This window comes from Jaculus jaculus, chromosome X, assembly GCF_020740685.1.
Source record: "Jaculus jaculus isolate mJacJac1 chromosome X, mJacJac1.mat.Y.cur, whole genome shotgun sequence".
Taxonomy (NCBI): Eukaryota; Metazoa; Chordata; class Mammalia; order Rodentia; family Dipodidae; genus Jaculus; species Jaculus jaculus.
This window is the reverse complement of record NC_059125.1, coordinates 18,170,833-18,196,606: the sequence shown is the minus strand read 5'-3', so window position 1 is coordinate 18,196,606 and position 25,774 is coordinate 18,170,833. Positions and strand designations below refer to the sequence as shown.

At 35.5% G+C, this 25,774-nt stretch overlaps 1 protein-coding gene across 1 annotated transcript in view; it reads right to left on the bottom strand.

Annotated features, from left to right (window-relative positions):
• Dmd (dystrophin) overlaps positions 1-25,774 on the bottom strand; it is a 2,157,654-nt gene that overhangs the window by 1,448,092 nt on the left and 683,788 nt on the right. Inside the window, exons 12-13 of the mRNA XM_045140973.1 lie at positions 18,149-18,299; positions 6,922-7,041 (exon numbers count right to left, since the gene is read on the bottom strand). Of these exons, the coding sequence (XP_044996908.1) occupies positions 6,922-7,041; positions 18,149-18,299 (271 nt within the window). The remainder of the gene's footprint in view (positions 1-6,921; positions 7,042-18,148; positions 18,300-25,774) is intronic.

Genomic DNA, 25,774 nt, shown 5'->3' with positions numbered 1-25,774 from the left:
TACTGGCAGGGTTCAAACCCTCATCTGATCCAGTCTCATCCAAGATGGCTGCAAGCACTTCCTCAGCAGCAGAGTTCTTCTTTCTCAGCTTATCATTCCTGTGAATGACCCCTTAGCTCTGATTTGGCCTCTTGAGTCCACCAACGACTCAGGTCTCTCCTTTGAACAACATAGTCTGATGATGAGGTTCATCTCAATTGGATATCTGACCCAAATAAAGGAGGTTGGCCGCACATGTAGAACTTTCTTGGCTATCCCTGTCATTCTCCTAGTCCTTGGCTCTTCTGGTCCTTACCTTAGTAAGCTGTCTCTCCCTTCCCGCTAGGAAGGGGGAGAACTTCTCTATGCTTGCTGTATGTAAATCTTTCTTTTGGCTTCCTTTTCTTCCTCTGAAACTATAGGTGTATTGTATATGTGCCTATTCTTCCCTGTTTCCCAGCTTGACTGGGAAAAGGGGAAGGCTTTCTTTTTGTCTGTGCACTTTCCTGCATTGTTAATGGGTTTCCTGTATTACTGTATGTGTGATCTCTCTTTAAACTCAGAATCCTTTATCTCTTAATCTTCTCTAATGCTCTATATGAGGGTGGCATTTTGGCTTGAGCTCTCATGTTTTGTTTTTCATGAGTGTATTTCCCTTCTCCAGACCCTTTCTCCAGAGATCTTCCTATTTAAGGAGACTTTTCTTCATCACTGCTCTCCCTTCCTAGGCTGGGAATAGAGAGGATTTCTTTTTGGCTTGGGGCTTTGTGCTAGCATTCCCTCTGGATCCCAACTCTCCCCAAAATAAAATTCATAATTCAGAATTTTCCCTTCTCAGAGTCCATGTTTCAATTTTTATTTAACTTGTATTAGTACCTAGAAGTTGGGGTCCATGGGTCTGGGATGTGTTACATCTTTACAGAATTTAATCCCTCCCTGGATCCTCAAATCCTGCATCACTGTGACATGTGATGACAAGATGATATTACTTCAATGGATTTGCTTTACAAATAAGGAACTGAGAGATAGGCTAGTTTTCTTATATTTGTCCTCAGAATCATGATGCCATTTATCAGTATAGCATTCAACATAAAAGACATGACTAGGGCTGGAGAGGTAGCTCAGTAGTTAAGGTGCTTGCATTCAAAGCCAGATGACCAGGGTTCGATTTCCCAGTACCCACATATGACCAGATGCACAAAGTGCCACATGCAACTGGAGTTAGTTTGCAGCAGCTACAGGCTCTGGCATACCCATTTTTTTCTCTCTGTTCTTACAAAAAAAAAAAACAACTTATCTCTCAGGGTGCGATGAGGTAAACCTTTAATCCCAGCACTCAGGTAGGCCTAGGTAGGTGGATCATTGTGAATTTGAAGTCAGCAATTAAATGGATAGATATGAAATCACTTGAATTTTTCACATTCCATACAGCTTTTTTACATATTATTTTAGCAGAAGTTTAATTAGACTAAGCATTTCATTTGACTCAGTTGATAAGAATTTCAAGCTTAATGTAATAAATTAATTTAAAGTTGGTATGACATTATAATTCTACATCAGTTGAATATTAAGGAGAAGAAAATACTGACACTTCCAAATTTGAAAATAAAATATGTGCTCTTTGCTAATGTTTTATTTTATTTTATTTTATTTATTTATTTTTTGAGGTAGGGTTTCACTCTATTCCAGGCTGACCTGGAAGTCACTACGGAATCTCAGCGTGGCCTCAAACTCATAGCTATCCTCCTACCTCTGTCTCCCGAGTGCTGGGATTAAAGGCGTGCACCACCATGCCCTGTTCTAATGTTTATTTTTCAAAGGTAAATGCAACTATCTGATTTGCTAATGAAAATTTGCCTTGGTGATTATGTTTAAAATATAGTAAGATTTTAGATTGAAGTAGCATGGTATTCTGTGTGCTGTTTCAGTTAGTTAGTTTGGAAAGTGTTAATGAAAAAGTGCAGAATGTCCCTTTCAGTGTTGCTATTGCTGCTATTATTTTATAGCATTATATAATCTTTGGCATCTTTTTATTTATTTATTTATTTATTTGAGAGTGACAGACACAGAGAGAAAGACATATAGAGGGAGAGAGAGAGAGAATGGGCGCGCCAGGGCTTCCAGCCTCTGCAAACGAACTCCAGACGTGTGCGCCCCCTTGTGCATCTGGCTAACGTGGGACCTGGGGAACCGAGCCTCGAACCGGGGTCCTTAGGCTTCACAGGCAAGCGCTTAACTGCTAAGCCATCTCTCCAGCCCTCTTTGGCATCTTAATGAAAGCTTTAGTCTCCACGTCACACCAGTCTACTCAATTGAGATACCAGAAAGTAAAGAGCCAGAATTGGAAAGAGTATTGCAAAAGGAAAACATTCTTTCCAACCTCATTATATTCCTTGACATACCTTGGTAGGAATAGTTTTTACTGCCCCTCACCAAATGTGAATTCATCAGTGTTCACAGGATGCTTAATTTTGAGGTTAATATTTTCTGTAGGAACACATGGGATGCACATAGTTCACAGCTATCTAAGTGCTGAATACTACTGCCATAATTAAAAGTAGTGGTCATTATTTCCAATTATCATCTTAGAAACTCATTCATCTTTAATAAATACCTAGCTACCAGTCATTTGTGGTAAATAAGAAGACTACAAGAAATATAAGGCACAAGTGAAATTCTGACTTCTCCATCTCAGATTATAGATGTTAAGGATTTACCACAGCCATTAACCAAATAGGGGAATATTTCAATTTGCTACCCTGGATGGAAATAACAAACTACAAGTAATCTTGTCTGAATTCTGTTGCCCACATTTGATACATTGATTAGGAATGCTTAAAATTAATGCAATTTTACTTTTCTCCTAATGAAAAAGAAAACAGTAAGCACATTGCCCTGGTATTCTCCACACGAAGTAACTGCTAAAGTAAGAAAATTAAAATAGACCCTGGAGAGATGGCTCAGTAGTTAAAGATGTTCCCTGCAAAACATAACAACTGGTGTTCGATTCCCCAGTACACAAGTAAAGACAGATGCACAAGGTGTCACATACATCTGGAGTTCATTTGTAGTGGCTAGAGAACCTGGTATGCCCATTCTCTCTCCCTCCCTCTCCCTCTCTCTCTCTCTCTCTCTCTCTCTCTCTCTCTCTCTCTCTCTGCAAATAAATAAATAAAGTATTTATTTAAAACAGAAAGAAAATCAAAATAGATGAAAAAGTACTCTGAAAGCTGTGATCAGTTACTGAGATCAGAAGGGCAGGTAAGTATTTTGAGCTCAGTGGACAGAAAATCAGCATTTTAATCCATTTAAATATCTGAAATGGTGTGAAATCATAGTAGAGGAGGTAGCGATACAAATCTAGTATGCAGAAACAATAAAACCTGAGAAGGCTATGACTAAGAGGCACCTAGAGCATTTTTATAATAAATTCGTGATACTGAGAACTATATATAAGAATGTATATCTACAATAACTTCACTGTAGCAAGCATTTAAAATATAAACTAAAACAAGTACAATTGATTACAAAAATGGCTAGGAAAGGAGAATTAAAGCTGATATTACTCATAGACAACCTGTTTATGTACCTGTAATGTTGCTATAAATACTGAAATTAGTAAGGATAATTAGCAGTGTCCAGATGTAAAGTCAAAAACAAAAAAAAAAGTAGTCCTCTAAATTAGAATAGACAAATTAAACAATGATTATTTTAAATACACTATTTATAATATGGCAAGTCACAAAACCTAAGAGAGAATCCTAAAAGTTCTCAGAGACTCTGAATTGAAAACTATAAAAAATGAAAGGAAATGAATAAAGCCTAAATAAAGGACAGCTTTTCCATATTCTATGTTAAAATGCTTGATAACTTAAAATGTTATGATATACACATTAGTCTATAAATTTTTTGGCTGGTGTTTGTGTAATGATGCGAGTGAGTGTGTGTGGGGTGGTGTGGGGGTGTATGATCTTGTAGTGTAATAACATGTATTTGCCCTTGCAGTAAGTATCAAGTGCCTGTGACTGGGGAGCTTGCTTGCTGTGTCCTGCTTCACAGCTGTTCCTTCTATTCTTATTTTGCATTGAAGTCTCTTACTGATACCAGAGCTTACTGTTTTTCATGAGCCTGTGGAATTCCCTGGTTGTTGCTCCCCTTTGTGGGACTTGAGTTATAGGAGTGTTACCAGGTGTTTATGTGGGCTCTGGAGGTTTGTCTGGGGCAATTCCAAGACCTCTCAGGCCCTCTTTCTTGCCTTGGAAGCACTTAACCAAAGACACCTCTCAAGCCCCATAGCAAGATTTTTTAAGTGGTTTAAAATGATGATTTTTAAAATTTCTATTGACATACAAAAGGTACCCAATTAATATTTAAATAGAAAAACATGTGTTGGTTTTAGCTTTGTTAAATTTTGTTTCTTTGACCCCCACTTCTTAGAGTGCTTACTTTAGAAAACTTGCATTTAAATTTCTACCACTATGAGGTATAATGCTCCTGCAAATTAGAGATGTTTTTGTCAATAACTTAAGAACAATATTTGTTTAAAATAACCATTTGAAAGATAACACACTGATCTCCCAGTTTTGATGTTGGTTAGGATCCATCTTCAGTAAGTACTTCTAAGTAAACACTGATAGCCTGGCTACATTTATCTTCAAATCCATGAACTTTCTGAACTACTCATTCCTTGTACAACTCAGTGCTTCAAGTCTCTCCTTGCCTTTCATTCCATGAAACTGAGTTCAAAGTCTTTCGCCAATAGCAATTGCATTGGTCCATGTTATGAATCTTGAATACAACCTATAAAATTGCCTTGTGTCATGTTTTTGTCAAAAATACTATCAGATATCAATTTATAAAAAATATTTAAAAATAAGCTATTTGCCTAAGGATAGGCGAGTGATTGGAGTACTTAACACGGTCTTGGTATGTATAAGTATTTGAATATATTTATATCAACAGTGACAGTGCATAGTAATGAGCAAATTATAGTCTTTCAAATAATCAGTGCTGTTTCAAATATATAAAATATATAATATGTAGCTCTTCCACACTCAAGCAATACCAGGTGGATTTAATGTGAAAATTCAAGGAGGGATGGGGAAATGTCTTAGTGGCTAAGGCTTTTGCCTGTGAAGCCTAAGGACCCTGGTTCTGTTCCTCAGGATATACTTAAGCTAGATGCACAAGGGGGCACATGAGTCTGGAGTTCATTTGCAGTGGCTACAGCCCCTGGTGTGCCTATTCTCTCTTTCCCTCCATCTGCCTTTTCCTGTGTCTCTCTTTCTCTCTCTCTCTCAAATAAAAAAAAAGAATATTTAAAAAAAATTAAAGGCAATAATACTTCTATTTGGGCATTCAGAAAAATAGATTCAGTACCTGAGTAAATAATTTTATTTTTAAACAAAAATATTCTATCCATAATACAAAATGTTGAAAAGGAATGTAGTATATATAACAAATATTTAATATATTTATATTAATAATATATATAAATCTAAATGACTCTCACATAGGACATATGAAAAAAATCCATCTATAAAGATGTATATACTATAAACTTCCATTTATTGAAGATGTGGTATAAGTAACCCTATCCCCAAATTAAGGCAGGATAGATGTTACCTTTGAGGAGTTGTAAAGTACATGATTTCAGTAGGGTTTGGTGAGCACATCTGGATATAGGCCACAAAATGTCTCAGTGTGAAACTTTTGTGAAGAGTCTTTAATCTATAGAACCATGTCAATATTTTATCGACGTGACTAAAATTACATGTTTTTTAAGATGCCATAAGATTGGATGTTTACTGTGGACTAAAAGTCCCACAACTCTATATTAGAATTAATGCTGACATTCATAAAGCATTATTTCTTGAATATACTTGTTTATATTTCCACTCTAATTTTATAATGTAGATGTTGTATTCTCTTGCATATTTATTGCTCACCTAATAAATCATAAAGTCAAGACTGAGGCTAGCTCATGTTTCCTTATTTCTAGTCGTATGTACTGAACCTTACCTTCTAGATTATGGATTTTAATTATTTAAATTCATAAGACAAGAATCTGCAGTACTCTAAATTTACTGATGCATTGGCATATTGATATATTCATGAGAAACTCCCAAATTTCCATTTAAATATTTTAACCAATCACCTTAAACAACTATACTGCAGCCTTCCTTTATCTTTTCAGAGCATGTTTGGGACAGGTTATGTACTGAAATTTTGCTTCCCAGTATTTAGTCACTTGCATATAAGAAGTATTGAATTCATTATAATGTAGTACTTTAGCTCTTCAGATGTAGGTATGTATGTATAAAAAATGAATATATATTTGATGATATAATGTCAGAGGAATACACTATATCATAAGCCTTTTCAGTTCCCTACAATTTCATTGAAATGGAAGCAATAAACATGTGTTGCAGTAAATGGTTGATTGCAGCAGTGCCCAACCTGGTAATTTTTGCACTTTGTCATTTAATTTAATGATGGAAAATGAGATAACATTACTGCAGATTGGTAGACTATACAGTAACTCAATGGAATGCCATTTCTCTTCTGTGTAGCAGAGGCTTTCAGGAATTTATAACACATTATTATTTTTTACTCTCTCATAGACTGAAGTTTTAAGAGAACATAAACAGTATTGTTTAGACAAGTTTTCTAATATACGTGATTTAAGTTTTCTAATATACGTGATTTAACAAAAGTAAAACCAAATGGCTCTGCATTTGTGTATCTCTCCAAAGTTGGGGAAACTAGGGTAAGTGAAAGTTTATGAAAGAAATGGAGAAAATAAAACATAATATGAATTAGTGGAAATAGATATAATAAATTCCAGTACTTGAATTTACTCTGAGTTGTCTAATTGAGTTTTCATATTTAGGTAAATGTTTTAAGGGCATGTTTAATTCATTAAGAAAAGAAAAGTATTACCTTAAGTTGTTCTTCTAAAGCAGCAGTTGCATGGTCTCCACTAGATTCATCAACTACCACCACCATGTGAGTGAGAGAGTTGACCCTGACTTGTTCCTGTTCCAGATCTTCTTGAAGCACCTGAAAGATTTTGTTTTTTTTTTTTTTGCAAAAAGGAACATTAGAAATATTTTACTTAAAGTGAGGTATGTTAGATAGTGTGATCTCTTCTTAAGTACAAATAGTTCAAGCAAGTATTTTCTCCTATTTTACTCAGCAACTTTTTCTATTGCCAACTGAACAGCAAAACATAACAATAGATCATACATTGTGGAAAAGTACGGTTGATTGTTTTGCATTCTCAAATTTTCAAGTTGTTTTCCAGAATCAGCTGCACCTCTTCTTTTACTACATATTTTATTTATATGTTAATTAATTAATTGATTAATAAGGAGAAGGAGAGGGAAAGACAGAGAAAAAGGGAGAGAGAGAGAGAGAGAGAATAAGTAAGAGGCAATGGATGCACCAGGGCCTCCAGCAAATGAATTCTAGGCGCATGTACCACTTTGTGCACCTGCCTTTACATGGATACTGGGGAGCCAAACCAGGGTTATTAGGCTTTTCAGATAAGCACTTTAACCACTGAGACATCTCTCTGGCCTGTGGATCTCTTCTTCTCTAAGATTCTCCATTACCATACAAATAACACTACTTCCCTTGATCCCAAAACTCTCCATCAACTAATGCCCTATTATATTTTCATCTTCACTAAAAAATACGTTGTGTTTTCTATAGTTACATTGTCACTATTTCCCCACTATCTCACTGAGGGGCTTATTGCAAGCATCACCATTAACTTTGAATTTTCCAAATCCAATAAGCATTTATTATATGACCTTACTTAACATTTGAATTACTGTACTACTTGACCACTCCTTCACACTTGGCCTTCTCTCAACTTTTCTGTTCTACTCCTTCCAGGTTTACTTATCACAACTGTGTGCTACTTTTTAGTGGGTCTTTAACATCTACTAAAACTATCAATCATTCATGTAGATAAAATTCAATAGAATACTGTTACACTAAGAAGAATAGTCCAAAATTTTTACATATGACATAACACAAGAATATTACACTAACCTAAACACATACTATTTAAGGAGGATAGGTGAAAGCTAAATTTTATTAGGCAGCTTCAGTAAGAGATTGAGACCCAGAGAGAACCAGGAGATGCCATCTCAAAAGTTACTTCACCCTGGCACAAGAACAGAACTCTTGGCAGAAATGAAACTCATGTCTGATAGAGACTGATGTATAGTAACCCCTGTTGCTCATAGTCTAGTGTACTGTCTGTATGGGCTGGCCCTGTGGTCTGCTCTCCAATTCTACAAATCATTCAGGTCTTCCTTCTGCATCTCTGAACGTGATGCCTATACCTTCCCCACTGTGTGATTTTCTCAGGCTTCCATTTCATACCTGCTGGACATGTGAGTTTTACCTGTACTCCTACCCAGCCTGGATGGAGGGGGAAAAGCAAAGCATTGATTTTTGATCTCAACATTTCTTCTTGCCTCTGTTGTATAGTTTGGAATAATTTTCCACTTTGATTGTTTGTATGATTTTCCTCTTGTCTCCAAATACACCACATGAATACTTCCCTTCCATTCAAGATTTATCATGTGGGTGCTCTCACTACATACACTTGTTACTGTGTAATTTCTATAAACTGGAGGTAATCATGAACATATCTCTCTTCATTATTCATTTCTCCTCTGAATCTCCTGGTCTCTGCTTTGATATTTTCTCTTTGCTATTCTTCCTTAGCTCACCATCATTTGCTCTTTTAACTTTCTTCCATGGGAAAGCACATAGCTCAAGTTCCTACATCCTACTTTCCACATGTTTATAGCTGTACTCTAAACTCTCTTACAAACCTCAGTTTCTCTTAAAGGAGCTTGCAACTTTACTTCAGTCTCTCTGTAAAGCCTTCAGTTTCTCTTAAGTGAGCTTTCCACATGCTTGCAGCTTTACTCTCATTTCTCTTTAAAAGCCACATTTTCTCTTAAGTAAATTTTCCACATACATGCAGTTTTGCTTTAAACTGTCTTTAAAGGCTCCAATATCTCTGAAATGAACTTTATGATTTTGCCTCTGCATGCAATCCCAATCTCCCTTAAATATACCCCAAAATTTGTGATTTCTCTCTAAATAAACTTAATTCATAATTTACTCTTTTAGAGTTCGTCATTACTTCTTAATTAAGAGTAGGACAAAATCCAAATCTTGGGGTTCATAAATTCTGGGGGACCCTCCTGAGCTTCCAAACCCTGTATCACTATTAATAATTGCCCTCTCATTCTATGTTTCTGATGGACTTGCCTTCATTCTCTGTTCCTTTAGTTATTCTCTAGTCCTATAATTTTCTTGCTGATAACATTGCTACGGTTCAGTTAGTTCAGTCATTTGTCATTTGTCTTGCCTTACAGGAATATCCAAATGACCCATACAGAGAGGTTCTCTGAAGTTTTTGTTACATGTTCGAATAAATATTTTCTGAAAGACCAGTTCCACGCACAGAGGAATGTGGTCCTTCCTTGTTACTTAAACATTGTAAAATAGCACAGAGAATGTGGTTTTTAATGTAATTATAATTGTGCCAGCAGGAAAAATGACATTTTCCCAACTGACTTCTAAGCTAGAATTAGTATAGCTAAAATCCTACCTTTCTAACTTACAAATGGGACTCTGAAAAAAGTTTCTGTTACCACCACACAAATTACACTGTCAAAAATAGTGTTTCCAGTTAGTATTAAAGCATGATGTATGTTTACTTTGTTAAAGAGAACCAGGGGTGAATAAATAGAGGATAAACAGAAAAGGAACTATGACTATAGGTCAATATATAATGCATTGTTATAGTATATATTATATTAACTACTTTTGGGATATGCTTGAATAGGCATTCAAAATTTTATTTGACTAGGTTTTTATGAGAACATTTTATTATAAAACAGCAAATTGGAAAGGCAGGTTTGGGACATGGCCTTTTACTTTTTAGGAAACTTGCTATCTCTTTTAACAACAACAACAACAAAAATCGCCAGCGGTCTATCCCCCCTAGCTTTTAGTTATTTAAATACTAGGGCAACTGAAGGAAAACTGATTAGAGTGAGAGGATCACAATTAAAATAGCATGAGGATTTTAATTCTAAGACACTTTTGCTTTCAAGTCTCAGCATTATAGATCACTGCAAAAATGTCCCTTTCCCCCCTTCTTACTAGAGTTTTGCAGTATATATTCAAGAGGATTTAGGATAAAATAACTATGTATCTATTTTGTGTGGGGAATTTATACTGCCTATCATGCCTTTGACATTACAGAGCTTGCACTAGCTAATAAGCCTCTTTCTGCCATGAGGCTGAAAATGGAAACATTAACATTCAGAGTTGTCCTTGACATTGATGTCAAGTCTGTGTTTTCTGAATTACATAACTAAGGACTGGGAACATTTTATTTTAGTTCTTCACTCATAAATTTCTAAAAGGGATACCATAATAATAATAATCATAAGTTGGTGTCCTGAATTTAGCCAATTATTTATTCTTATTGAAAAGTTTAAGATAGAGATTGACTAGGCAGCTTAGGGTATCAGGAGCCAAAAATGAATGGCTTTGTTCTGGATAAATCAAGGAATTATCATTGGACCTGAAAGAGCCCAAAGTCTTAAATGTTCTAAGGGTTTGGCTTTTTCTTAACTCTGATCTCTGGTGGAGTCCTTCCAGCCACTTCTGAGAAGCCCCTTCTTTGACAATTAAGGTTTGTGGAAAGATTTCTCTTTTCCAGAAATCTGGACCCCAGATGATTGACATTAGGACTGAACTGACTGGACCAGCCACCCATCCAGGATGCTCACATAAAATACGCTCACAAATATCTTGGACTGGGCTTCCAGCTTTCCTAGAAACCCTTCTTGCTCCATTCTTTGGCAAGAGATCCAAATTGACTTCTTCCCACAGCTCCTCTATTTTTAAAACTTTCCCTCATAAAGCTCTCAGTATGATTTTTTTTTCTTTAATCTTTTTCTTTAGTCATTGGATTTCATCCATCAAATTCATAAGGAAAGAAGACAGTGGTCACTGATTCAGTAGAAGTTTTGTGTAACTAGTGAGTATCCTGGCATACTAACTCATGCGTTACTGTGTACCCAAGAGTAAAGATAAGGCTACACCTACCTCAAGACACCCCAAAATTCCTATATCGTTATTACTCAATGTAGAAATATATACATACATATATGTGTGCATAGGTGTATAGACATATATAATCATGCATTCAAAAAGCATTTTAAACAGTAAGGGGAAATAATGCTATACTATTTTTTTACATGAAAGTGGCAAGCAGTATTGCAATATTTTCATTCAGGGAGATAAGGACATTATTATTTGAGTCATGAAATGTTTACACCCCAAATCAGAGTAAGTCTTTCTACAGTGTATGTGACTAAACATTCCTTTTTAAAAGCTTATATTAAATTGTGTGTTTTTTCTTAAATATTGATGAGCTCAGTATTATTCAGGTTTGGCAGGCTAGGACAGTCATTGTGTGGACATGAACGCAATGTCAATTCCTTATCTCAGCACAGCAAGCACTTTTAACCCCTGAGCCATCTCCCCTGCCCAATATTTGAATTTCTCATACCTTGATTCATACAATATAGAGTTACTGTTACTTTGTTAAATAAGCCTGAAATATGAGAAAATTTTCAATATATTTCATGTATGTATACTCAGAGAAGCACAGTAAACTTTTGACTCTCAGAAGATACACTTTTCAATTCTAGGTGCAATACATAATCATTAAAATGCTTTTCTCTATTAAAAGCTTATCATTTGTATGCACATATGCAGGCTATCTTGTTATGCTTTCCTTTCCATTATTTTTATTAAAATAATGTTTTTGTAACACAAGGTTAAAAAATGCCTGTCAAGTTCCTAATTAAATTTCTATACCATTATTAGATACAAATGTCAGTGATGTTTGTTCTCTAATGTCAAATAGCAATCTTTTTTTTTTTTTTCCTCATGACAAGAGAAAAGGGCAACAGTGAAAGGTAACATTAAAAACCCTTAGATTTGACAAACTAGGCTTTTGTTATACCTCTGTGAATAATGTTCTTCTAAATAATGTTCTAATTAAAGGAACTCATGTTATTTGTTACTCTCTTAGCACATGGTCCCAATTTTATTATTTAGATAGGATTTTTCTTTCTAATTTCTTCAAATGTCATCTGTAGAACATGATTTTCTTATTCTTCTACAGTTCAAATTAGTTTTTCAAAAAGCAGCTTAGACTAACCACTGAAGAAAGTCAGTTCTGTTTTTATTCTACAAGGTGTGTTCAACCTTCAGCCCACTGTTGGCTGTGAATAAGGCACAACATTAAATTATAAACCTTATTTAAACAGTATGAGATTTCTTTTGCATGGTTCTCTGGTGTAAACTTTGGACATTTCAACATTTTGTTGCAATGTCATAAGGTGGTACACACTGCTAAAATTCCCTTACCATTTCCAAACGAAATGTGAAATAACACATAGAAAATGAATAGAAGGACATACACTTTTCTAGTAATTTTTGTTCTTGTAGTAGAGGGAAAGACTAATACTACATAGAAAGGTAAATATAGTACAGGTCAAAACAAGGTTCGTATTACTGTATGCTCTGTGTAGGAATTAGGCATTGTTTCCCTTGGTCATAGAATACATTTAGTGTACTAGGATGAGGAAAGGGAGTATTTTACTTTGTGAATAGTATATTTTACTATCCCTACCTTTAATAACTAGGAAATTGCCAACATTTACACATAATTCACATTCATGTAAGCACTCAAGTACATCCCGAAATAACACATATTATGCACATTGCATAGATTCTAAGAATATCAGCTGCCTCTAAACTCACTTTTAAAACTGCGATTAGTTACACATATTTAGTTTAATTTGTTTTCAGTGTTCTAAATCTGCTAAATAAGCATAGAAAGAATGTGTAAAATAATTATCTATCATATATTATATGCAAGGCATCTTACAAAACAAGATTTTCTAGGATCAGAGATGACTAACAGATAGGGAAGATTATATATATTAATTATTGCTAGCGCAATAACCTGGACTTGCATATTTCTCACACTCAAACACAATGCTTTAGGTTTTCATGCAAACTTATGGGAAGATTGGGCTGGAGAGATGGCTGAGCGGTTAAGCGCTTGCCTGTGAAGCCTAAGGACCCCGGTTCATGGCTCGGTTCCCCAGGTCCCACGTTAGCCAGATGCACAAGGGGGCGCACGCGTCTGGAGTTCGTTTGCAGTGGCTGGAAGCCCTGGCTCGCCCATTCTCTCTCTCTCCCTCTATCTGTCTTTCTCTCTGTCTGTCACTCTCAAATAAATAAATAAATAAATAAATAAATAAATAAATAAATAAAAATTTATGGGAAGATAATTTCACTTTTTTCCTAGGATGTATTTTTTTTTTTTTTTTACGAGAGATCTTCAGCCAATACAATTGAACTCCAGATGCATGTGCCACCTTGTGCACATTTGAGCCCTTGTGTTCTTATATCACCTTGTGTGTCTGGCTTACGAGGGACCTGGAGTGTTTAACATGAGTCCTTTGGTTTTGCAGACAAGTGCTGTAACTGCTAAGCCATCTCTCCAGCCCACGACGACATATTCTTAATTCTCATTTTTCATAATAATTTTTATTGGACCAGATACAGATATCTGTTGCTATACTGAGGGCTAACACTAACTGGTTACAGTATTGATTGTCTCTTGATGTGGATCTACTTATGGCATATAAATTGTCATTACCTTGCTGAATATTTTCAATAGATTTTTCTGAACAGGTTGTCCTAGAGTTTATGTTTTGGTATCTACTTCCTTTATTAGATGGCTTTTCAAAACTCATTGGTCTTATTTTTTTTTTTCTAAAAGGGAATCTTTATGCTAATGCCAATTCTCAAGTTGCATTGGACAAGGGGTTTTAAAAAAGACCACTTCATGATATTGATGTTTTAGCTGCATGATTAGAGTTCTTATTTTGCACCACATCAACAAGGTGGGAGAATGTATGCCTATAATGTCAGCTCTCATGAGGTAGATGCATGAAAATTAGAATTTCAATGTCATCCCTGTCTATGTAGAAAATTTAAAATGAGCCTGAACTATGTGAGACGGTGCCTTAAATAAATAAGCAAATAACAAATGGATCACTTCAGTGCACAGATTTATAAAAGAAGCCAGCACTAAATCCTTCCATTAGCTTTAAGTAGAACCAATAAACAGAACTGTTTGTAATAGTAGATGAGACAACATATTCACAAATATTTCAGATGTAAGATGAAGATGTTGCAGTATGGAGTAGATAAACCAAAAAAAAAAAAAGTGCACACGTTTATAAGCAGACAGTCTAATGGAAGTTGAACATATGGGATCTGAAGTCAGATTTGCTGGCCTTGATCTTGAATGAATTAATAACTAGGCAAGTGACCCTGAAAAAGTTTCAACCACACAAAGCTGTAGCAAACTTGGGAAAAGAAGCTATTTTGATGGTTCGGAAGAATAAAGTATAATTAGTTAACATTTTGCCTAGTTTACAATATGAACTTTATAAATACAAACTTTCAGTTCTAAAATAAAATAAAAACATTATGCACATTTAGACAATATTGCTATTACTGCCATAAGCCCACTTTCCTTTCTTTTCTTTTACTGGTTTATCCTATTTAAAGAAAATAAAAAGTCTCTAGGATGAATATAAGCATACCTTGGCCTTAAACATTCTGATTCTCTGCATAGCTATTACCAGCATGCCCTCCTTCATCCCAAATTTTCAGATTTCTATGCACTTAATCTGTCTCTTCCACTCAGCAATTAACAATCCTGGGCAGTATGTGTCTCTTTGCTACTTTTTTGCATTTGTTCAAACCTCTAAGAGCTTAGAAGGACTCAAGGTTTACTTCAACCTTAGAGTGAAGAGAAAGGTTCTGGCAGCAAATGCCAACAGTCAAGGTGAAAAACTAGTAGGTTCCATCTGGGGAAATGACTGAGAGTAGAAACTGTTTGCCACTTAGCATGGGTACTTGAGTTAGCATTCCCAGCGTATCCTTGGAAATCATTAGTGTTAGGATAGCACAGATCCAAAACAAACCTCTAAATTGTCACCCCAAATCAACATCTCCAAAGACTGAATGATTTCTTCCAAATTATGCAAGTGATTGAACTTTGCATAGAAATCCAAAGTCAGATGCTAAGATTATCTCCCAATGACTCCTTTCTCTTTCCTAATTGGCAGGTTCACTAAGAGCATCATTTCATAGTTGTGGAATTTCTAACCTGCCAAATAAGAATCTGCTGCTGGAATGGAGTTAACAAAGGAATATGCCCCAGAAGGAACAGAAGCATATCAGGAATATTCACTTACAAGGTTTTTATGGTTGTTTATCTTTTTTCTTGAATTGATAAAGGGAGTACATACCCTTTGACCTGAGTAAAATTCCCATCAATCCCTACTAAAAAGCCTGAAATTTTCTTTAGTTTTGCAATCTTTAATTATCATTGAGAAAAATGAATCTGTGGGTTGAATTGGAGCTCAATAGCAAAGTACTTGTCTAGCTTTTGAGATGTACTGGGTTTGGTCCCAGTTCTGAAAAAGAAAAGAAAGGAAAAGAAGAGAAAGGAAAATAAAATGGGGAATGACTCAAGAAATTCAGTTCCATAAATTATAAATACCTTAATTTGAAAAATAATCATTTATTTGAAAGAGACAGACAGAAAGGAGAGAGAGAGAATAACAATGGTAGGGCCTCTTGCCTATACAAACAAATCCCAGACACATATGCCAATTTCTGCATCTGGATTTATGTGGGAACTGGGGAATCAAATATGGACCAGGAGTTTTTTAAAGCAAGTAACTTTAACCTCTGAGCAAGCTCTTCAACCCCAGCAATTTATTTTTTGTACATGGTAGGAATTGTGACAATGCAAGAACTGAGTTTACTTTTGCAGGGGTTGTAAAATTCATTGTGTGCTCTGTTGTCAGAAGTAGAACTTTCATTATTTTCCATGATTTAAAATTTTTAGGAAGATAAAGCTATGAAATAAATAAACAAATTGCAACCGGTCATTAGTTTGAATCTGGTTAACTAAAGAAAGGATTTTAATTTTATTTCATATTGTCAACCATTAGAGTCTAGCACAAATTAATATGTTAAATTACCATGTGTCTTTATATTTTCTAAATGATAACCTGCTCTAAAGCATGTTTGAATAATTCAAAGTAGGAACTGTCTTCACCCTGAGTCACCAAGCTCATTCCTTCTGTTTTTATGGTCTTCATATGAGAATACATTTTAGATATAAAATGCAACAGAATCAACTTGCATATAATCTTTTTGTTGTTGTTGTTCTTGAAATCATTTTCGCTAATCAGTTTCATAATCATCAGAAATGACCTAATTTCCAGTAATGGATAATCTATTCACACTTTATAACAATATCAGTGAAATATTTTCCATTCTATTCACTTTATATCTTCCAGAGGAAAGTGTAAAGTATTTTAGGTAATTGTGAGTCCATTAAGATCCTGGATGGCATGTGTGACTTTAATGAAGAGTCTGTTCTGAGTGTCAAGCTGAGAGGCCTATCCTGAGGTTAACATACTTATGGATAGCCCAACATCGCTGGTTGGGGATTGATATTTCCTAGCTCTTCCTTACATTCCAGGCTTTCAGTACCAGCATGTGCCTTCTGATGCTAAATTTGATTGTTCTCATTGTGTACTGTCATAAAATACCACACATTTCAACCCATTGAACAAATTAAAATCCTCACTGGAAAGAACACTGGAAATTAAGTTGGTCAATACATTTCTTTCCACAGTGAACATGGAGAGAACTGAACAGACCTAATGGGTTCTTAAAACCATAGAATTCATTAGTACTGGGCCTAGAATTCTATTCTCCAAGGCAAAACATTTTCCACACTTGAGATTGATAGACAAAGTGAAAAATAATGATTTCTGACAAACAAGTAATTTGGGCCACATAAAATGAGCATATTGCTTGTTTATCTGAATTTCAGTTTAGCTAAATTTCTTGTATTTTTATTTGGTAACTATGGTGACCTTCATCTTGATTCAATTATAAAGTCTCTTTTCTATATGGAGGTGCTCTTCAAGGGGACAAGACCCTATTTCAAACACAATACTCACAACTAAATTTTACACTTAACAGACTGTATCAGAATAAAATATACTGAAAATCTGTATCAGGGATATCTTTGTTCTACAAGAATCAAAGAATATCAGTCATAGTCACAACAATAACAAAAGTGCATCTGCAAATCAATTTTATAAATAAACTGTACAAAATAACAAAAATATATTAAGATTTTCATATGGTGCATTCTACTTAGAAATGCATTGCTACAGATCCTCAGTTTTCACCAAGCTTGGCCTGTTCTAAGTAAACATGAATTAATGTTAAAATGATTTAAGATACAATCTTAGATACAATATGTAATTGTGCATTATAAGTGGTGATCTTTGTAGAAGCTCTCTCATGGGAATCAAAATTTTACTAAATCACACCACTTGCATGGTTCTCTTTCAAGAGTAAGTTTGATTTGTCTTGAATGTAAAGCCCTAAAGTATTACATTGCATTCAACAAATAATTTAGGATGTGGTCTGTTTTGTGTTATTGTAACAGGAATATTTTCAAGAAAGTAACTTACAATGAATAGAAATATCATTTCCCCCCCTGTTTAAGAAGCTGAAAAGTCTAAGAGCAAGGTGCTAGTTTTTGCTGGGAATTCTCTTGGGCATTCTCATGTACATGGGTAAAAGATAGCCAAATATTATGGGAAATCTCTTTTGTAAGGGATCTTGATTATTTTTATATGGAAAGATCCTTCATGACCTAATGACCTCTTAAACCCTCCTTCTTTGTGAAGATAAAATCTTAGTGAAGCTTAGAGGGGTCATAATAAAACCATGGCAACAAGGATTCAAATATTAAGAGATTAAAAACTGTTTTATATTGTGATTTTAAGTTTTCTTCTTATTTATAAACTATTATGCAAATGAATATATATATATATATATATATATATATGAAATATGGAATATATAAGTAAAATATATACATATGTCTGTGTGTGTATAAGAAAAACAAATAGCATAATCATCTAACCTTATGTTGTTGTATTTGGCGTTTTAGGTCTTCAAGGCCAGGTCCTAGAGGCTCCACCTCCATTTTCCTTGTTCTCTCTTCTGTTTTTGTTAGCCAGTCATTTAACTCTTTCAGCTTCTGATTCTGCAGATCCATCAGAACTTTGTGTAAGCTGATAATTTAAAAGGAATCTATCATTAGCTCTATAAAGGACTTATTGTTACTAAACACATAGCTGGATTAAAAAATAGGGATATCTTAGCCAGGCATGGTGGTGCACACCTTTTAATCCCAGCACTCAGGAGGCAGAGGAAGGAGGAGCACCATGAGTTTGAGGCCACCCTGAGACTACAGAGTGAATTCCAGGTCAGCTTGGGCTATAGCAAAACCCTACCTCAAAAAAACAATAAATAAATAAATAAATAAATAAAATCTTTAAAAATAGGCATATCTTACAGCATGTACAATTTTGTGAGCATCATTGGATATTAAGTGGTACATAATAAAACATCACTACCAATTGACTTCTGTAATATATATTCCTTATTTCTAAAATCTAAAATCTTTCACATAGCTTAGTAAAGAAGAAACCATCTGTACTAACTGGATATCATATCAATTATTTCTTATATTTCCATGATTAATATGTGCAACAAGTCCATAAGTCCTTTCTTTCTCATTTTAATTTGTTTATTTTAGGTGTATATAAAAACATACACACCATACATACTTGTGAAGTGCCATGTGATGCTTAAATACATGTACACATTATATAATGTCTAAATAAGGTTTAACATGTTTCTTTCTCCATATATTTATTAATTCTACATTTCAAAAACTCTCAAGATGAAACCCCTTTTATACAACATTTAAAAATATTTTTATTTATTCATTTGTAATCAAAGACATACTGATACACACACACACAAAGAAAGAGAGAGAAAGAGAGAGAGAGACAGACAGACAGACAGACAGACAGACAGAGGAAGAGAATGGACATGCTAGTGCCTCTAGCCATTGCAAACGAACTCCAGATATATGTGCCTCTGTGAATCTGTTTTTACATGGGGACTATAAAATAAAACCCCAATTGTTAGTCATTGTAGGTGAGTGTCTTAACTGCTGAGTCATATCTCCAGACCTCCTCTAATTATTTCACATGCACTATACACTATTATAATCTTTAGTCACCCCAATACACAAAAGCACATCAGAAATTCTTATTCCTAACTAAGTACAAAATTAGTATACAATGATCCATCCTTCCCCATCCTTTGCTAGAATTGTTTGTTATTTGTTCAATTAAGATATGGCAGCTTTCCCATTGTCATGTATATGGTGTGACCATATAATTTGTTTCAGTGAATAAAATGTGCTAGAATTGATAATGGACCACCTCTAAGTTTAGGCTGAAAAAGAACTGACAGCATTTTTTTTTCATTCATTTCATGACACAAAAGAGGCCAGGCTAAACAGTTAAATGATTATGTATCGTGTACAAAATGACACCAGAGGGTGGGATTCTATTCTTTGTATTTAGCTTCCAGCAAAATGCAGCCTATATAGTGAAACCAAATATATAAGTGTAAACAGTACCCATGTAAGTGATGTATGGAATTAGAGTGAAATAATAACTTATTCTTTAAAGGCATTAAAATTTGAATCCCCTTTTATGCAGAAATAAATATGATAATGGGTGTTTTCTTGAAATGATACATGGCAAAATATGCTAGTTAATGGATTTTAGGTCCTAAGGTTGCATGCAGTTCAGTCATCAGCCCTACAACCAAGTTCTTAGACATTCTCACTCATATTTCCAATATCACAGGTATATAATAATACTTTGACTAAAATTAAACAACTATATGGTAGGAATGTAGGGATGAAGATACATATTGAAACAATTTCATCCATTCATTCAACAAGTCTTGAGACACAAGAGATTGGCCTGAAAACTCATTTTAAGTCAAATGTTCTTCACAAGTCATGTTTAAAATGTTTACAGAAAAAATATGCTAAAAATGATATGAATTTGGATTTATAATTCTGACCTATTGGGATCTCACCAGAAATTTTCATTAATTAACATATTTAAGCACACATTATAAATATAACTGAGTATTGAAGGTGATCTAGATTATTCTAATTATTGACCAGTAGCATTTTAGTGGTGTATTCACATAGCATTACATTGAAATCTGTAGTCAATGGGATTGAACATTCCATTTATCAGACACAAATACACATTCTTGCTTTATAGGGAACAGAAACAAAGTATCTAAGTGGCAGGAAAAAGTGAAAGTTGTCATTTAGATCTCTTAGACAATGAATACCATCCAAGCATTGCACTGTATATAAACCTTATACTTTAGTATTTTAGTCTATTCTGTGAGAATTGACCAGATGATATGATTTTATGAGGACTGGCTACAGTATCATTCCTTGTTTCTACTACTATTATTCTTCTTCAGTTTTTCATAGTTAAAGCAAAAAATGATCATAAACTTCAAAAACAAAAGAAAAAAATCTTATCATTACTTATATTTAAAGCATTGTTACAATTTTAAAACATTTTTGTTAAAGTTAGTCAGCAAGTTCATTTAGGGCATGATTTGCATATTTAATTATAGAAAAATAATTTCTTTCAGAAAGTATTTACTAACTTACATACGTATGCACATAACTCTTTGGAAGGAAAAGACAAAAAAAATACTTATCCTGGTTTTCAATTAGATTACAACGAAACATATTTACTAATAATTAAAAAGGATAAGAAAATCATTATGACTTATTTACATCTCAGAGTGTATTTTGATAAAGGCTCCAATTTACCTACAATTATCAAAAATGATGCTGTTACAGAACATACAATCCCAACAATTGAGACTTTGAAATTTATCGGTACATGTTTTTTAATGTCAGGTGATACTTACATTAAAAAAAAAACACATACAGCTTTTAACATGCAAAGCACACTTGAAAACAATGTCCCAGCCTCTGCATTGACCACCACATAAATGAAATAGTATATTCTATGGAGAGGTGAGGAAGGCCCACTCATCTCCCAAAAGTCTCAGGTAATATGTATAGCACATTATGCCATTAGTTAATTGTAATTGGGACTGTGTTTGTAATTCTATTTTATGAAACTCATTTGAGTAGAAGGGTTTTCTTTAAAAATGAATACTTATTGAACTCTAAAGCTTGTAGTAAAATATGATGCAACATGCCACAAAATAAAACAAAAACCCAACCCTTGAGAAGGAAAGAGTAAACCCTGTCAAGAGACAAAGAATCTGTGCAAAGGACCAAAGCATCACAAAACCTTCACTAATTTAGAGTCACTGAATCAGAAAAAAATGTATTTGTGACCTGAAAAATTGTTTTGATAGCATTTTTTGTGTTTGATACCAAGGACTGAGGATCACTTCTGTAGAGAACTTCAATCAATATACAACTCATACGAACTTTGAAGACTAAAATGGTATTAACACTAATAGAATGCAAGATGTTTAAATGTGTGATAAAATAAGATTACCTAGGGGAATATGTACATAGAGAAGAAAAGAGGAGCCCAGGGCAAATTTCAAGATTTATGATGTAGAGACAAGAATGGAGACTGAAGATGGGGAGTCTTATAAAAGTAAATAAATATAAGGGCCCTAGGACTGATCAACGTTGAACCCCACTCTACACAGAGTAGAGATTCTCATGTTGATTGCACACCTCAGCTGCAAGCACTGAGCAGGTCAGGTCACCCTGAATCAAGCTGTTAAAGCAAACAAAAATCAAGAAAATGCCAAATTCCACCCAATCTTCAATATGACAATAGCTAACTCACACCTCTGAATATCAATGGAATCAACTCCTTAATCAAAAGACACAGGTTAACAAGCTGGATCAGAAATCAAGGTACATCTATTTGGTGTCTTCAAGAAACCTACCTTACCATGAAAAATAGACACCAGCTTAGTTAGGAAAGATTACAAATTTCCAAGCAAATGGAAATAGAAGACAAACAGGTGTGTCTATATTGATGTCTCAGAAGATATAGCTTAAACAAAAAGGTATAAAAGAGATAAAGTCAGGGAGGAGGGAAACAATATTACTAACATATGATGTGTGCATACTAAATAAATATGTGTCCACATTTAATAAAAATATTTTAAAAGACCACTTCATACACATCAAGGGAAAAATTCAACAAGAGAATAGCATAACACAAAAAATACACATGTCAAGGTTAGATGCATCAAATTTTATCTACTAGACATTTTAACCTACTAGACATTAAATCAAGCATAACCCCCCAAAATAATAGGTGACTTTAATAACCCAGTACTGTCAATACATAAATCACCTAACAGAAAATAGAAAGAGGAACTAAATACATCAATGACACCATAGATATAATGGAGTTAACAAACATTTAGAGAATAGTGCATCCAAATTCTATACAATAAAAATTCGTCTTAGCAGATTATGAAACCTTCTCCAAAATAGCTCATATTTTAGGACTTGGGTCGTTTGAGTCAGATGTCCCCCATAAACTTAGGTGTTCTGGATGCTAGGTTCCACAGTTGATGACAATTGTAAATTAAGGCTTCCTGGAGGCAGTGTATTGCTAGGGGAGGGATGATGGGTGTTATAGCCAGTTTCCCTTTGCCTGTGTTTGGCACACTCTCCTGTTGCTATGGTCTGCCTTATGTTGGCCAAGGGGTGATGTCCATCTTCTGCTCATGTTGTTTTCCATGCCATCGTGGAGCTTCCCTAGTGAGCCTGGAAGCCAAAATAAACCTCTTTTTTTCCCCACAAACTACTCTTGGTTGGGTGATTTCTACCAGCAAAGCAGACCTGACTGCAACAATAAGGTGGTACAGAGGACAGGGGTTGCTGCTTGACACCTGAATTTTTGGCTTTGGCCTTTGGGAGCTTATTTTCAAGAAGAATGTGGAAGGATTTGAAACCTTGGCCTTAAACATACCTTGAAGTGCTATAAGTACAGCTTTATTGACTATTCCAGTCAGACCTGCAAGACCGTAAGAATTGTGAACTGTGAGGTTTGGCTTATGAGGGTAAAAAGAGCTTTGCTCTGACTGGGCTAGAAGCTGTTTGTGGGAGAAGCTTGCTCTTTTGCGCCTGTCCTGAAAAGTTGTGCAGGGCTGCTCTGCCCAGACATGGACTGGTGTGAGCAGAGGAATATGGCACAGAAAGAAAAATCTTTGGGTGAACTGTTGCCCGTTCAGCTGCAATTGAGATATTACAACCTTTGAGACTGGGCCAGCTGACCTGCACTGGGGCAATAGTAAAAATGTAGACTGTTTTGGAGGGATCTGAGTGCTCAAGAAGTGTCCTGTTCTTCAAAGTCTGTTTCATTCCCCCCTGGATTAATGAATTGGCACACTACCTGGTATCGTGGAGTATAAGAAATGCAAGAAAGAGAGGGTCATTGAGTTTGCAACACAGTCCTGTGTTTTGGAAATGGCCATGGGAAGTGTAAAGCTGGTTTGCTTGATGCCTGCATAGAGACCCAATGGAGATGAAAGGATGAATCCTGAATTGCAGTGGAGATTCTGGGACCATGAGATGCTGCTAAGGAAAGCTGCCAGCCCCAATTAATTTTCCTAGGACTGTGAGTAGCCTAGTTGGAGGGGCAGAATTGGAATGCCAGAGACTTGTTGCGGGTTAGAATTATTGTACTTGGAGATTTGTTACTGGCTAGAGTTGTTGGACTTAAAGTTACAGAGTTTGATGTTTGCCCTGGTTGTTTGAAATCTTGTATTGGTTGAATATTTCTTTGTTATACCCAATGCCATCTTTTGCATTGTTAGTATTTATTCTGTGCCATTATGGGTTATGGAAGAATTTTTTCGTTATTCTGGCTCGGTTAAAAGATCTTGGACTATGGGACATCATTGCAATTGATAACTGTGGGGACTTTTAAAGTTGGATGAATACATTTACATTTTACATCATGTATGATTACCAGTTTATGGGGGACAGGGGCAGAATGTGGTGGTTTGATTCAGGTGTCTCCCATAAACTTAAGTGTTCTGGGTTCTATGTTCCCCAGCTGATGGCAATTGAAAATTAATACTTCCTGGAGGCAGTGTGTTGTTGGGGGTAGGCTTATGGGTGTTATAGCCAGTTTCCCCATGCTGGTCTTTGGCACACTGTCCTGTTGCTATGGTCCACCTTATGTTGGCCAGGGGGTGCTGTCCACCCTCTGCTCATGTCGTTGTTTTCCCTGTCATTGTGGAGCTTCCACGCTAGCCTGTAAGTCAAAATAAATCTCTTTTTGCCCATAAGCTGCTCTTGGTTGGGTGATTTCTACCAGCAATGCACACCTGACTGCAACAAGGACAAAAGCAAGTCTTCACAAATTTAGAAAAATTGCATGACTCCATGCATTATATCTGAATACAATGCAATAAAGCTAGAAATCAATTATAGAAGAGACAACAGAACATACAAAAAATCCTGGAAATTGAAGAATAGACCACTAAGCAATGAACAAATCATTACAAGGTTTCCCAAAACAATGACAGACTTCTGTCAGAGTAATTGATGACCCACCAAAGGCCAGTGGTAAGACCCTATTGCTGAAGACTCCATACACAGCTGACACGTAAAATGGAATGACATGGCTGGAAGCCAGGAGAGAGTCAGTCCCCAGACAGTCAGAGTGTCTAGTGCCAGAAGGCGCTACATAGGCGACTGGGGGAAGTGACCAAGATCTGTCCAAGCAACACATTGTTTAACCTAAGTAGCAACAATTAACCGGATGTGATACCCATACAAGTGCAATAGTGGTACACAGCCATGGTGAGGAATCAATTGCTCTTGATTTGGCTAACTGATCCACTCAGTGGTACTAGACCCTTAGCTGGAGCTGGGAAACAAGTCAGAACCATACCCAAATACAAGCCCACTCTACAATATCAAGCTACCATCAATCACGGGGTATAAGAGGGCCTACACCTATCAAACTGTCTATCAAAAAAGTAAGTGTTATCTCAATTTTCTGGGTGCTAACTCACTCTCCGTTGGAGAATCTGCTTCTCTTTTCCAGATAGATGCAGATCCTAAGAAGAGAGCTGCCCCAACATACCTCAGAAGGGGCCCAACTGAAACTAAGGACAACTGGCGAAATAAGCAAGGGTGATGTTTTCCTGTGAACTGGATACCAGCACAAAGGGGAAGGAGATCAATTCAGAGAAAAATCAACTCCTACCAAATCAGAGAGCCAGAGCCTCAGAGGCCCCCAACACCTCAGCACTGAAGCAGACCAAAAATGAACCCAACATGGCTCAGGGAAATCTTGCGGAAGAGGGGGCGGAAAGAATGTCAGAGTTACATGTTGGGTCATGATTTTCAGAGACATTTATCATACTAATAACTGGGGGCTAACTCCACAATGCACGACCCATTTTCAATAATAAGGAGGGTCTAATGGGAGGGGGTAGATCACAGATAAGCCTAAATAATGGTACCAAACTGCCTGTATTTACTGAAAAGAAAACTAATAAATTAAATTTAAAAAAAAATGAATATAGAACTACCAACAGACCCAGTTATTCTCTTACTGAGCATTCACCCTAAATGTTTCACACTTCCCTGCAGAGATATTTGCTCAACCATGTTCAT